This window comes from Nomascus leucogenys, chromosome 16 (genome assembly GCF_006542625.1).
Source record: "Nomascus leucogenys isolate Asia chromosome 16, Asia_NLE_v1, whole genome shotgun sequence".
NCBI classification, from domain to species: Eukaryota; Metazoa; Chordata; class Mammalia; order Primates; family Hylobatidae; genus Nomascus; species Nomascus leucogenys.
Window position 1 is genome coordinate 60183835 of NC_044396.1, and position 12870 is coordinate 60196704.

Below are 12870 nucleotides of genomic sequence, written 5' to 3' on the forward strand. Positions count from 1 at the left end.
CTATGTGCAAAGAACTTCAATTAAAAAAAAACACCATTTCTCATTAAGTCACCAAAATAATTTTAAGGGCAAACAAAAATCTCATATACAATGACTGTTCCACTACATTTTGTGGAGAAAGCACTCTAAAAGGTCTAGTTTGAAGAGTACAAAGATAAACATACCATAGTTCTGCCTAAGAGACGCTTAAAATATGATGATACATAAGGCAAGATAACCAGAAAAAAAGGAAAAATAAGAGTCCTTTAAGAATAGCCCAGAAAGCAAAGAAACTATGAGGGAATAATTGATTTTGGCTTTAGAAAGGAAGGCAGAAAATTCCAGGAAGGCTTCACAGAAGCAGTGGCATTTTAGGTGGGCACCACGCACATGCTCAACAGCGCAAGAGCTTGAAAACACATGGCATGCCTGGAAATGAAGTTATCTGGGATAGCTTAAGCGAAGTGTGCTTTCAAGGTGGTAGAAGGTTGAAAGCAGGCTGTGGTCAGATGATGGGGAACGCTGACTGCTACAGAAGAGGCTGGTGTTTATTCTGCAGTCAATATGGAGGCCTGGGAGGTTTGGGGTTTATTATGAGAAGTAATATGATCAGATCTGTGGTGGAGAAAAATGGAATGTGGCAGCATTGTAAGGGATGGAGCATCGTAAGTGGATTGAAGTAGATGCTGGAGGATGAGGAGTCTATGAGGGCCTGAGCTAGGAAATACCTTTGGGAATGGAAAGGATGAGATGGATATAAACTCACTAATCCGATATAGTTTAGGCAAGAATAAACTGATACGAGGCAACAGAACAGTCAAAGACTATAGCAAGGCTCCCAGCCTTGGCACCCAGAACTCCATGGATAAAAAAAGAATACAAGCAGAGGAACACATTTGGGAGGGGGCACAGAAGAGAAAGTGAATTGTCAAGTTTGAGTATGCATGGAATATCTACCCATATTGGCAGTAGTTGGGTGATCTGAGTGTAGGATAATCTGAAGCTAAAAACAAAAGAAAAAAAAGTAAAATTGAGCCTAGAATTAAAGGACTTTATGTAGAAATGACAGTTCGAGAAACAGGGATGGGTAAAATTCCCCAAGGAAATGAATAAAGGTGAAGAAACACTAGTCTACATTCTCAGTGAGGGAAGCAAAGAAGAGAACGGACAGAAAATAGGAGGTAAAACCAGTGTAGTGTCACTAGCCAAAGGAAAGAAGTGATAAGATATCGCCATAGGAACAAGTCCCAGAGAACCGTACCAATGCTGGACTTGGCAATGAGGGGAGTATGACTGGCCATTAAGAAACCCCTTTCTAAAATCTCTGTACCTTCCATTCAATTTCGCTGTGAACCTAAAAGCGCTCTAAAAAATAAGTCTAATGTTTATAAACTTTTAGTATTTTTCTTTTTTGTTAATTTCTTTAAAGAAAAGAAAATCTTTTTATTAAACGGGTGAAGGTAGAAGCCAAATAGTAACAGATTGAAGAGTGAATGAAACAGGATTATCAAGCCAGAGAAGGGAAGGGAAGAAGTGAAGGAAAGCAGAAGAGATTGGAAAGCAGTGTGAAGAGGGAGGAAATGAACAATTTTGGGATTGGAGGAACAGCAGCATGCTTGAAATAAATGTGACTGATCCAGAAGGGTCCTAGAGGAGAGAAGAACAGGTGGAAGGTGGGCTTTGGAAAGAGTAAAAACACTATCCCTACCCAATCTGATTCTCATTCTCTCCCTCCCACCCCCTTTCCCACCCACTCCCATCTTTTCATCTTGTCAAAGAGAAAGATGAAAAGGACTAGAAAAAAATGAGTGAAAATCTTTTAGTTCTGAAATCCCGATCCTCCATAATTATACCATCCTCATCGCTTTCCCTACACACACACCCATACATACAGGTATGCATATATACCTTCCCCAATATATATAATATACATTGTGTATACAATTTAGTATTAATTAGCATGTTATCTATTTATTCTGGATGAACATATGAAAATGTATAAATATAGATACGCAACACTGTCTTCACCTGATCAGTCTTTGATTGCCGCAGTTAATGGAGAAAAAATAAGCTTCATGTCATCTTAAATACAGAAATTTTAAAACTTTGTCATCCCAGAGTTTATCACCTCCTTTTAGCAGAGTAGTTATCAAGCTTATGTCAAATAAAATCTGTCTGTCCCCTATTTCCTGGACTTGGGATGGATAAGGATACATATTTCCAAAAGAAATAGTTTAAAGGCAGTCAGTTGGAAGGAAAGAAGTACCCTGGATATTCCACAAACTGGCCAGTTTGTCCCTAAATAAGAAGTGGTTTTGCATTAAGGAACTAGAAGTGTCATTTCCAACTTGTGATTTCTGCGAATATTGGATTCTAGCCAAGCTGGATTTTAAAAGCAAATAAAGAAAGCCCAGGGCCTAGGGGAATGTCACCTATTCTGAATCACTTCCAAATTTCTGTGGCAAAATAAGATGTTAGTTTGAGCACAGCAACTTTCTGACCTCTCTGTACTGGTAAGACCCTGCCTTAAAAAATTATGCAGTTATGTTGGAAGAGAAAGCAGCCAATCAAAAAAGAGAAAAGAAAAGAACATGTTTATGTTGCAAAGTTAAACATCACTTCAGCTTTTCTGAAATACTTTGGAACTTAAAGTAAGCAAGCGTACAAAATGTGTTTTGAAACTTTTTCATTTAACTGTAGGTTACTATGTTCCATGTGTCATTTTGTATTTTGAAAGAATATCAGGAGAAGTAAACTATTTAGAAAGTCCTTGTAAAAAAAAAATCTCCGAATCTCTTCATTAAATTTTTAAGAACACAAACACAAATTAATTTAGCTCTATAAGGTTTAAGAGAAAATGTTTGCTTTTTCTGGCCTCAGTTACCAGAAACATGCCACAATATTTGTGATAAACCCTTCCTTTTTATGGAAGAAACTATGTCTAATTTTGTGAAACAAGGAGTTATTAGAGGAAGGAGAAGCTGAGGATTCAGTATGGAAAAGGCTACAGCAGGAAACACTAGTCATAGCACGCCCCCTGCCATCAGACCACCAGAAACATGAATTATACATTTGGAAACCTTGCTGCATTGAGAATTTTATCAAGAAGTTTTCATAAATCCCTGGTTAAAATATCACAAGGTATAAAAACAGAATGAGGGAGATATAAGATCAAGTCATTACATGCCACGCTCGAGAAATTCCAGGAGACCACAATAAAGCTATGATTTGTCTATTCACCTTTCAGTAATTCAGTCTGAAATGTGGCTTACAACCATTCCAAAAAATGAACGTAATCAAATAACTCCACTTAACATATAAATCAATCATAAGTGGGCTCAAGACCAAGACAGGTAGTAGGGGTTAACGATAGCCAATCATGACTATTTTGAAGGGGGAGACAGGGAGACAAATCTTAATATGTTACATGGAGAGAAAAATAAGAGTTATTAATCAGCTTTTCAAAATGTTGGCATGTGTCTCCCCTCTAAAAGATATTCATTGTCAGTATTGTATTGTGTTTGTGTCTAATTAATTTTTTAAAATTATTGCAACCAGGCCCCATTAGTGACTATCAAATGCATTTTGATAATTTTTCAAAATAAGGGGAAGAAAATGTGGTAGATAGGTAGTGTTATTGTTCGTGGCGATCTCCCCCATTTGAAGTTTTGTCCAAAAGTAGAGATGGCCAAAATTCTATTTTCTCAATCTTCTGGCTATATTTTGAAATAAAATATACCATTAAATGACATATTTGCTCTCCATTCCAAACTGGATGCAATTGATTTTAACTGACTAAATTATCTAATCTCTGCCAAGAATTTTATTTCATTAAGAAAATGATATTATGGAGCATGTGAGATCATAGAGCAGACTAAACATAATGCCAAAGGAGTTCGGAGAATGCTTCACAGTGAAGGTTTGATTATTTGCAGATGGAATATGGAAAAAAAAAAAAAAAGAATCAGGTCCCAGGGGTAAGCCTAACCAATCCTGGTACCACTGCCACCTACTTGTAGCACAAAGCCAAGAAAATAACTAATCTTCCAAGCTACAACACCTTTTTTAAAAAATACCAGTTACTTTTCTTCCTGGAAAATAATATTTAACTGACACTATCCAAAACAAAGGGGAAAAAGGGAAATGTTGGTATCACATAGGCCCTAGCATGTCAACTGTCACTGCTGACATGACTTGGCCAGTAGTCAAGCATTCACTGAGGAACTAATTGAAATCAATCTTTTTGGGCAAAGCCAATTGTTTGGTATGCACAACAATTGGTGTAGGATCAATCAGTGGACATGAGATCAATTAAAACCAGCTTAAGTTTGTGAAGAGGGACAATTCACACAACTTGAGTTAGATCTCTATTCATTTCAATACTCTCACAATGCAATCCTTAAGCTTCCTTGCAAAGTAGAAAAGCTACTATCGCCCTACACTGTCTGGCCAGCCCTTTAAGTAGTTCCACTTTTAATTAAAAACACAGTACACCCTTTGTTGGTACAGATAGTGTGGTCACTTTTAAGGACCACAGTTATTCTAGCCAGAAACTTGGGATTTGTAAAGGGACATCTGTTGAGAAGAAGAAAAAAATTTTTGATTTTTTTTACACCCTTACCAATTTACATGTTCTTGAAAGCATTTGAATTTTATTAAATCGAAAGGTTGATTTGGCATAAGTTACTATTGCACAATTTAGAGTTAGACTGTCAGTGCTTTGGGATGTGGATGGTAATCGTTACAAGAGATTTTGCTAAAAGCAAGCTTTGAAATAAATAGGTTCTGCTTCAGATACCTAAGAAGGCATAGGCAGATTCTTAGAGATGGCACTGCAGAGAAGGCATGCAGTATCCCTTCTGGCCGCAGGAGTGCTGTAATGTCCTTTTCCACCAAACAGCATCTCTGCATTAAGTTCTACTAAAACAATATGCTTGGTTCTTCCCCACTCAACCACAATGGGATAGGCAGTGTGGATCAGAAAGCTATCACTGAATTAGCAAGTCATCTAATAAGGATCTGGCAAAGGATTTTAGACATTTCTGTATTTTGCAGACTTCAAGCACTTTAGTTTTTCTAAGTAGACTGCAGCTTTGACTTATAAAAAGAGGAAAAGCCTCTCCAAACACTTTTGACCATAGTGTAATCAAAAATTGCTGGCTCTGCCGAATACTCTAAAGAAAGTACTGGGATGGAGAAAGGAATCAGTCAGAAGGGGAGGAGAGAGGAGATAAAAAGGGACTTTTTCAAGACAAGTATCAATATCAAACGCTCATGGCCTTTGGGAAGAAATTTCTCTCTAGTATTTTTAAGTAGAATAATTTCTGAAAATAAACGATTTCCAAAAGTCAGAAATCGAGGGAGAGGGAGGGAGAGAAGTTGGAGACGGTTTCTTCTTACAAGCCGCAGATACAGAGACAATTGAAGCGCAGGGACTACAGAAGTCGCACACCATCAGTTATTTGGAGCTCTGCGCTCAGGTGGGCCAATCTCTAGCTCTACCCCTAGGTGAGAACAGCTTAACAATGTCCTAAAAAGCCATCAAAAAATAAGGTTCGGAAAGTCCTCCTCAAAATCTGGATGCAGGAGCGGAGATTACATACAATGAGTTATAAACAAATCACATCACAGGTCGAGTGAGATGTTTACATCTTGGAGAAAAAGAAAAAGTCAACATTCATGAACATTCATGCGACAAATTCTAATTGCGCAAAAGTCCAAAGTGCCGGATGAAATAGACAGCTCTCACCAGGTCCCTGGGAAGGGGCTGCTGTGCACCCTTCCTGCGCGGGTAATTCGATGTGCGTGTAGTGAGTGGTTTATGTCTAAATCCACCCAGAAAATTGAATCGTGTCTAGCCGCCCTTCTTCTAAAATGCAGTTGGATTAGTTGCATCTCCAGCGGACTCCGAGACAGAAATACGCACTAAATCTGCAGGAAAGCGAGTTCCCCGAAACCTTTCTGGAGGCTTCCACCCGCCTTCTCCGCTACGCACAAGTGATGGAGAGGGAGGGAGTAGTTAAAAAGCCGCAAGTGAATTTCATTGAGAACGGAAGCCTCCACCGGTGTAGCTGCTTTTGCAAAGCAAACGGAGAGAGCAAAGTGGGGCCTGTTTTAAAAACAAACCTCTGGAGGCGAGGACTCCCCAGAAAACCAGCGCGGGAACTGCTGCTCAATTCAGAAAGTTCCCATCTCATCGCAGGTTCCAGAAAAAAGAGATCTATGTTGGCCTTTCTCTGGAAATAGAGGTCATCCCCCTCGACTTGGTACCCCTCCCAAGCTCTGGAATACAGACACACGCTTGGGGACACACACACACCACACACACACTATACTAGGTCAAGTCCAAAGAGATCTGAGGCCGGGTTTGGGGCGCACGTGGGTGGGGAAGGTAAAACAAATGAGCTACAGGGAAGATGGTTAGGAGGACAGAGAGAAGAACAACAACGACAAAAAAAAATGCATGCCAGATAAAAAATACGTCCTAAAGAGACAAGTTCAGGTGAGGAGGTGGGGCGGCGAACATGAGTGCGGACCGCACGACTTAGCCCTGAGCGCCCGAGTGGCGCCCGGCTCGCCGAGCTCCCAGCGCGTCTCGCTCCGGCTCCCCGCGCCTCTAGGGTACAGAAAACAGAGTGTTCTGTAGAGCTCCGGGGTCCTAAAGGTGGGGAGTGGGGACCCGCAAAAGCTGGGGCGGAGAGCACAGCCCTGCCCATCTGAGCCCCCGGAGCCAGGGCACGAGTGAGCGCCGCCACACGCCACCCCTGAAGCCCACCACGCACCTTTGGCAGAGAGGGACCTACCTCGCTTACTGCGTCTCCAACGGTTGCCTTGGCAGTGGCTGTAATCCATGCAGTTCAGAATGATGAGGGCAAAGGAGAAAAGGCGAAACTGCATCTGGGCGGTCGGGCGGGGGAGAGACGCCTCTCAAAGTCTAGGAACTGGAGGGTTCGCCCAAAGAGCCGGCGCCGGCCGCGCTGCTGGGGAGGACTCAGAGGGAGACTCGCCACTCACCCCCGGGCCGCACCGGTCAGTTCAGCGCGATCAGCATCTCTCCGCCACGAACCTGAGAGACAAGAAGCGAAAACAGGGTGTTGGGAGTGGGGCGGGGGGGGATGGAGAGAGCTCCGGAGAGGCAACTGCGCCTTCGCGCGTCCCAATTTAAAGAAGAGAGGAAAGGAGGAAGCGAACCCACTGCCTAGCACAAGCCGCGAAGCGGCTTAATCCAGAGCGGGCAGCTGCGGAAGAGTTGGAGAGGAAGGTGATTATAATCAGTGAATTAGCAACCTCTGCCGAGCCCTAAGCTCCGACCCGGGGGCATAAGGCGTTGTGTGGGCGCCTCGGGTAAAGGAAAGAACTCTAAAGGCACTGAGAACGCAGGGCTAAAAGAACGCTCTCAGACCATTTGGAGCCCACGGCGGTGTACCCAAGCGCCGCAGCTGCCGCTGCCTTGGTGTGGGTTGCCTACCGTGCGCACTTCTCGGGCGACGCGGCCTCCCTAGGCGCGGTGCTCTATCCCGGGCTCGGGAAGCGAGCCGCTTGGTTAGCACGTGGGCTGGGGAAAAGTTTGCCGAGACCGGCTGGGAGCGCCTGGCAGCTCTGGAATTCCAGCGGCCGCCGCGGGGTTGGCGACGCCGGGCAGAAGCGCGGAGCGGCGGGTGCAGCCACTGGGATGCCCCGTCCCCGCCCGCGAGCGCGGTCCCCGGGCAAGGGGTGCGCCCGCTCTCACTCTCTGCGTCCCTAACCAATTGTGTCGCTTCCTGCGCTTTCTCCACGGTCACTTCACAGCTAAGATTTCTTTCTTTCCGAGCTGTAGAAGGCAGAACGCTCTCGGGAGGACGAAGTGATCCGAAGGGATGTGGCGAGCGCACTTTCCGATGGAGATGCAGACCGGCTGAGGCTCGGGATGCTTCTATAAGTAGGTGGTGCTGTGGTCCAAGGCATCTAAGTCTAGGCTGCCTCGGAGTTCCTGGGTCCTAAAGCCAGAAACGTCCCGGTTTCCCTGAGGTCCTAAAGAACGTTGACAGCCAACAGCGCGCCTAACTTGGAGCGAATCCTCTTCGGGCTTTCCAAAGTGCGGAGGATAGATAAAGAGTAGCTGGGGAGACGCCCCCTGACCTTGCTGGGTCCCAGAACCCGGCTGCTCACCCCCAAGGAGTCCTCTCCAGCGCTCTAGGGTCAGTTCCAACCTCAGCGCCAACCTTTCTGCAGGAGATCTGACTGAAGGACTGATGACTCCCTTTAAACTTTTGCAATATGCCACACCTCTGCCACTTTTTAATTTACATCTTGTCTATGTTTTGCAGGAAGGTATGTTAGCCGGCTGAAATTATTCATAAAACGCGCCCCCATTTTGAGGAGTGAAATGGGTATTCCCAATAGCTTTTGCTCATCCTCAGAACTGTTACTTAATTTGTTTCTTCTCCAATAAAACAAAAACCTGTGATCCGTTACCTGAAGTACTGAAGAAGTTGGGTCCTTTAAAAATAATTTTAAAAAGTTCACTTCCCACTAAAGTATTTTTCATTCTTAATCCTCCTCTCTCCTCCTCTCATTTCCAAAGTCTCCTGAATTAAACTTTTAGGTGCTTTGGGTTTGGAGAAAATATTCTGTTTAACAAAGTGTTACATTAAATAGACTTGATGCCGTCCAATTTCATTCTGGTGAAATCTGTCCTGCATTCACTACTGTAGGAAAAAATGTATTTATTCCTTAAGTAAAATATAAGAATTTATGCCACTAACCGTGGCAGTATGAATGTCTATAGATATGCCCACAGTTACCATATTATTATGATAGCATTTTATACTATTTAAATTCCCTTTTCTATTCCTTCAGTTTCAGAAGATGTTCAGAAATTCGTGACTTAAAAGACAATCATATAAAAAGAATATTGCAATACTCATTTATTAACTATTCCATTGTTGCCTATTCATAACTATTTTACAGGCTCACTTTTACATAGCGGTATTTATGTGCTAAGAATTTCAGCAGTATGCCTTTGATGCATGCCTGAGAACACCCAAGTAAATCTGAGTTTAGGTCATTGGTCCCATTTCATAGATAAGAAAATCCATGCCTGAGACTGGCCCACAGGGCACAAATAGCGTTCACAAAACACATTTCAGAAAGAGTGGATCTGTTTCTTGACTTTTGAGCCTTTGATTTTTATCACAGAATTTGGAAACAAATGGAAACATTTCAGTGTAGGGAGTGGCCCCAGTGTTTGGCATAACTTGATACTTCTTGATCATCTTGATATGCTGCTGAATATCTCTTCAGCACCATAAATACTACTTCTTTCCAAATATAGTCATATATGCACACAACAAATGAATTATACTTATAAAGGAGTTAAATCTATGGGAGAAAGGAAGTCTTCCCTAAGTAAGCCCCCCTGCCTCCTTGCAAAGCTTTGAGATCCATTCAAGATCAGTGGTCATCAGTGTCCTTTAAAATATTTAAAGGCAAAAGTAAACACAAGACCAAGCAGATGTAGCACTACCATTAATCACCTGGGTCACTTTGGGCAATTTTCTTGGTCTCAGTTTCCTTGGCAGTATTTTTAGTAAATCTGTCCAAGGTCTCTTTCACTTCTACATCTTCTGGTTTACAATCAATTTTCTATTTTTACTAGGAAGTTTGCTGTGGTATCTAACCAGTGTAAGGGCAAACTTATCAGTGATGGGTTCTTTGTGTAGAAAGAAGAGGGTTAGCCACTGCCTTCCTTAGTTAAATTTACAGACCACTTTCACCCTTATCCCTTCAAAGACAACTTTCCATAATTTTAATTTTAATCCTTTATGTTGTACAGTTGGTGCATTTTTAGCCAGAGATGCTTTTCAGTTTAGTGAACCCCCAGATTCAGTTCATGAGGAAGAATTTTGACAGTACCACTTCTGTAGAAAATTGGTTAATGTGTTTAGTAAGAAAAGAATAGGCTCTGGACGAAAGGAAAATTCTTAATTCCTTCTTTTGCTCCCTCCTGGTCTATCTCTGCCTCTTAAAAGACATCAGTGAACCTTAAAACTCTGTCAGACTTAGTTCTTGGGGTACTTGGAGTCTCACACTTAATCACTTTGGGGCTAATTTGTTGATAATGCAGACTTTTTTTTTTACATTCACTGAATATTTTTCCTGACTTCAAAATCCCAGGAATGTTCTTGCTACTAAAAAATACAACCCTAACGGATCCTAGACTATCATTAACTTTAATCCCATATCTCTGCTTCCTTTCATTTCTAAACTCAGAATGTGGTGTTGTTGAGGCTCACAGCTCACAGTTTCTCCATCTTGGAGACTCAATGGACTTTTTCATCAAACTGAGTTTATATAGTGGTTTCATTAAACTGGCTTTGTAAATAGACTTGTGCCTGAGTTCTGTTTACAGAGAAGTATACTGAGGAGGTTGACTTTATACCACTCATTGGTGATAGGGAAAGTTAACTCAGGGCAGAAGTGGGGGATGATGTTATAGATAGGAGATAACTTCGGTATTTTATTTTTTGACTTGTAATTCATTCATACAACTCAAAATTCAATCCTTACAAAACAGCGTAACAGGGCAAAGTCTCTCCTACCTCCTTCTCTCAGGAATCCAGTTCTCCTTAGAGTCAAGCAGTTATTCTTTTTCAAGTGTTCAAGGTTTTTGGTATACTTCAGGAGATGTTTGGTGCTTATCAAACCAGTAACTTGATAATCTTTTTGCTTATCAAGCAAGGAAAGAAGGAAGAATGTATTATATATTTGTACATGCACATATATAGGCCTATATATAATATGTGCATATACATATATAATACAATCTTCCTTCTCTGTTTTATAATATATTCTTCCTCTCTTTTATGCAATTAGTAGAATACTGTATTCACTAATCTGTACCTTGAGGTTTTTTTTTTTTTTTTTTTTTGAGATGGAGTCTTGCTCTGTCACCAAGCTGGAGTGCAGTGGCATGATCTGGGCTCACTGTAACCTCCGACTCCCTGGTTCAAGCGATTCTCCTGCCTCAGCCTCCCAAGTAGCTGCGATTACAGGCACACGCGACCACACCCAGCTAATTTTTGTATTTTTAGCAGAGACGAGGTTTCACCGTTTTAGCCAGGATGGTCTTGGTCTCCGGACCTCGTGATCCTCCTGCCTCGGCCTCCCAAAGTGCTGGGATTACAGGCGTGAACCACCATGGCATCAGTTCATAGAGAACTGTCCTGTTCTTTTTATACAGTCACATATTGTTTCATTGTATGGCTGTATTTAGCCAGCCTCCCTACCAATAGACATTTAGATTGTTTTCATACTTTTTATATCTTAAGCAATGCTTCAGTTAACTTTTTCATGTGTCATTTTACCTTTCCATTATAAATTCTTAAAAGTAGAAAAGTTAAATCAAACAGTTGGATATATGTGTGTGTGTTCTGCAAATTGCCTTTCACAAAGTTTCTTTCATATTACACCATGTGAAAATGCCTATCTCTAGATGCCGACCAACACTTTTTGACTTTTGACACTTATAGGCAAAAAGTCGTATCTCAATAAAGTGTTAATTTGTATTTCTTTTCTTTTAAATGAAATTTTGTGTGTCTTTAGTATGCCCAATCCATTTGTATTTTCTTTTCCATGAACTCTCTGAAGATATAATTTGCCTATTTTTCTATTGTGTTCTTGGTCATTTGTTTTTGTTTGTAGAATTTGCATGTATTGATATATATTGTCTTTTGTGATTTGAGTTGCATATTTTTCCAAGTTTCTTATTTATCTTTTGACTTTGTTTTTGATGTATACTAATATGTAAAAAAATTGTAAATACTTTTACACAGTGCAGTTTGCCAGTCTTATCTTTTATAGCTTCTCTGCGTTATACTTGAAAAAGCTCTTCCTCGCTGTTTATGACAAACCCACAGCCAATATCATCCTGAATGGGCAAAAGCAGGAAGCATTGCCTTTGAAAACCAGCACAAGACAAGGATGCCCTCTCTCACCACTCCTATTCAACATAGTATTGGAAGTTCTGGCCAGGGCAATCAGGCAAGAGAAATAAATAAAGCATATTCAAATAGGAAGAGAGGAAGTCAAATTGTCTCTGTCTGCAGATGACATGATCCTATATTTAGAAAACCCCATTGTCTCGGCCCAAAATCTCCTTAAGCTGATAAGTAACTTCAGCAAAATCTCAGGATACAAAATAAATGTGCAAAAATCACAAGCATTCCTATACAACAATAATAGGCAAACAGAGAGCCAAATCATGAGAGAACTCCCATTCACAATTGCTACAAAGAGAATAAAATACCTAGGAATACAACTGACAAGGGATGTGAAGGACCTCTTCAAGGAGAACTACAAATCACTGCTCAAGGAAACCAGAGAGGACACAAAGAAATGGAAAAAACATTCCATGCTGATGGATAGGAAGAATCAATATCATGATAATGGCCATACTGCCCAAAGTAATTTATAGATTCAATGCTATCCCCATCAAGCTACCATTGACTTTCTTCACAGAATTAGGAAAAACTACTTTGAATTGGATATGGGACCAAAAAAAAGAGCCCATATGGCCAAGACAATCCTAAGCAAAAAGAACAAAGCTGGAGGCATCATGCTACCTGACTTCAGACTATACTACAAGGCTACAGTAACCAAAACAGCATGGTACTGGTATCAAAACAGATATATAGACCAATGGAACAGAACAGAGGCCTCAGAAATAAGGCCACACATCTACAACCATATGATTTTTGACAAACCTGACAAAAGCAATGGGGAAAGGATCCCCTATTTAATAAATTGTGTTGGAAAACTGGGTAGCCACAGGCAAAAAACTGAAACTGGACCCCTTTCTTACACCTTATAGAAAAATTAACTCAAGATGAATTAAAGACTTAAACATAAGAT

The 12870-nt window shown here is 41.3% G+C and overlaps 1 protein-coding gene across 1 annotated transcript in view; it reads right to left on the reverse strand.

Moving 5' to 3' along the window:
• RSPO2 (R-spondin 2) overlaps positions 1 to 7936 on the reverse strand; it is a 182414-nt gene extending 174478 nt beyond the window's left edge. Inside the window, exons 1-2 of the mRNA XM_003256103.2 lie at positions 7448 to 7936; positions 6783 to 7045 (exon numbers count right to left, since the gene is read on the reverse strand). Coding sequence (XP_003256151.1) covers positions 6783 to 6876 — 94 coding nt within the window. The 5' untranslated portion in view covers positions 6877 to 7045; positions 7448 to 7936. The remainder of the gene's footprint in view (positions 1 to 6782; positions 7046 to 7447) is intronic.
• Between the last annotated feature and the right edge of the window lie 4934 nt (positions 7937 to 12870).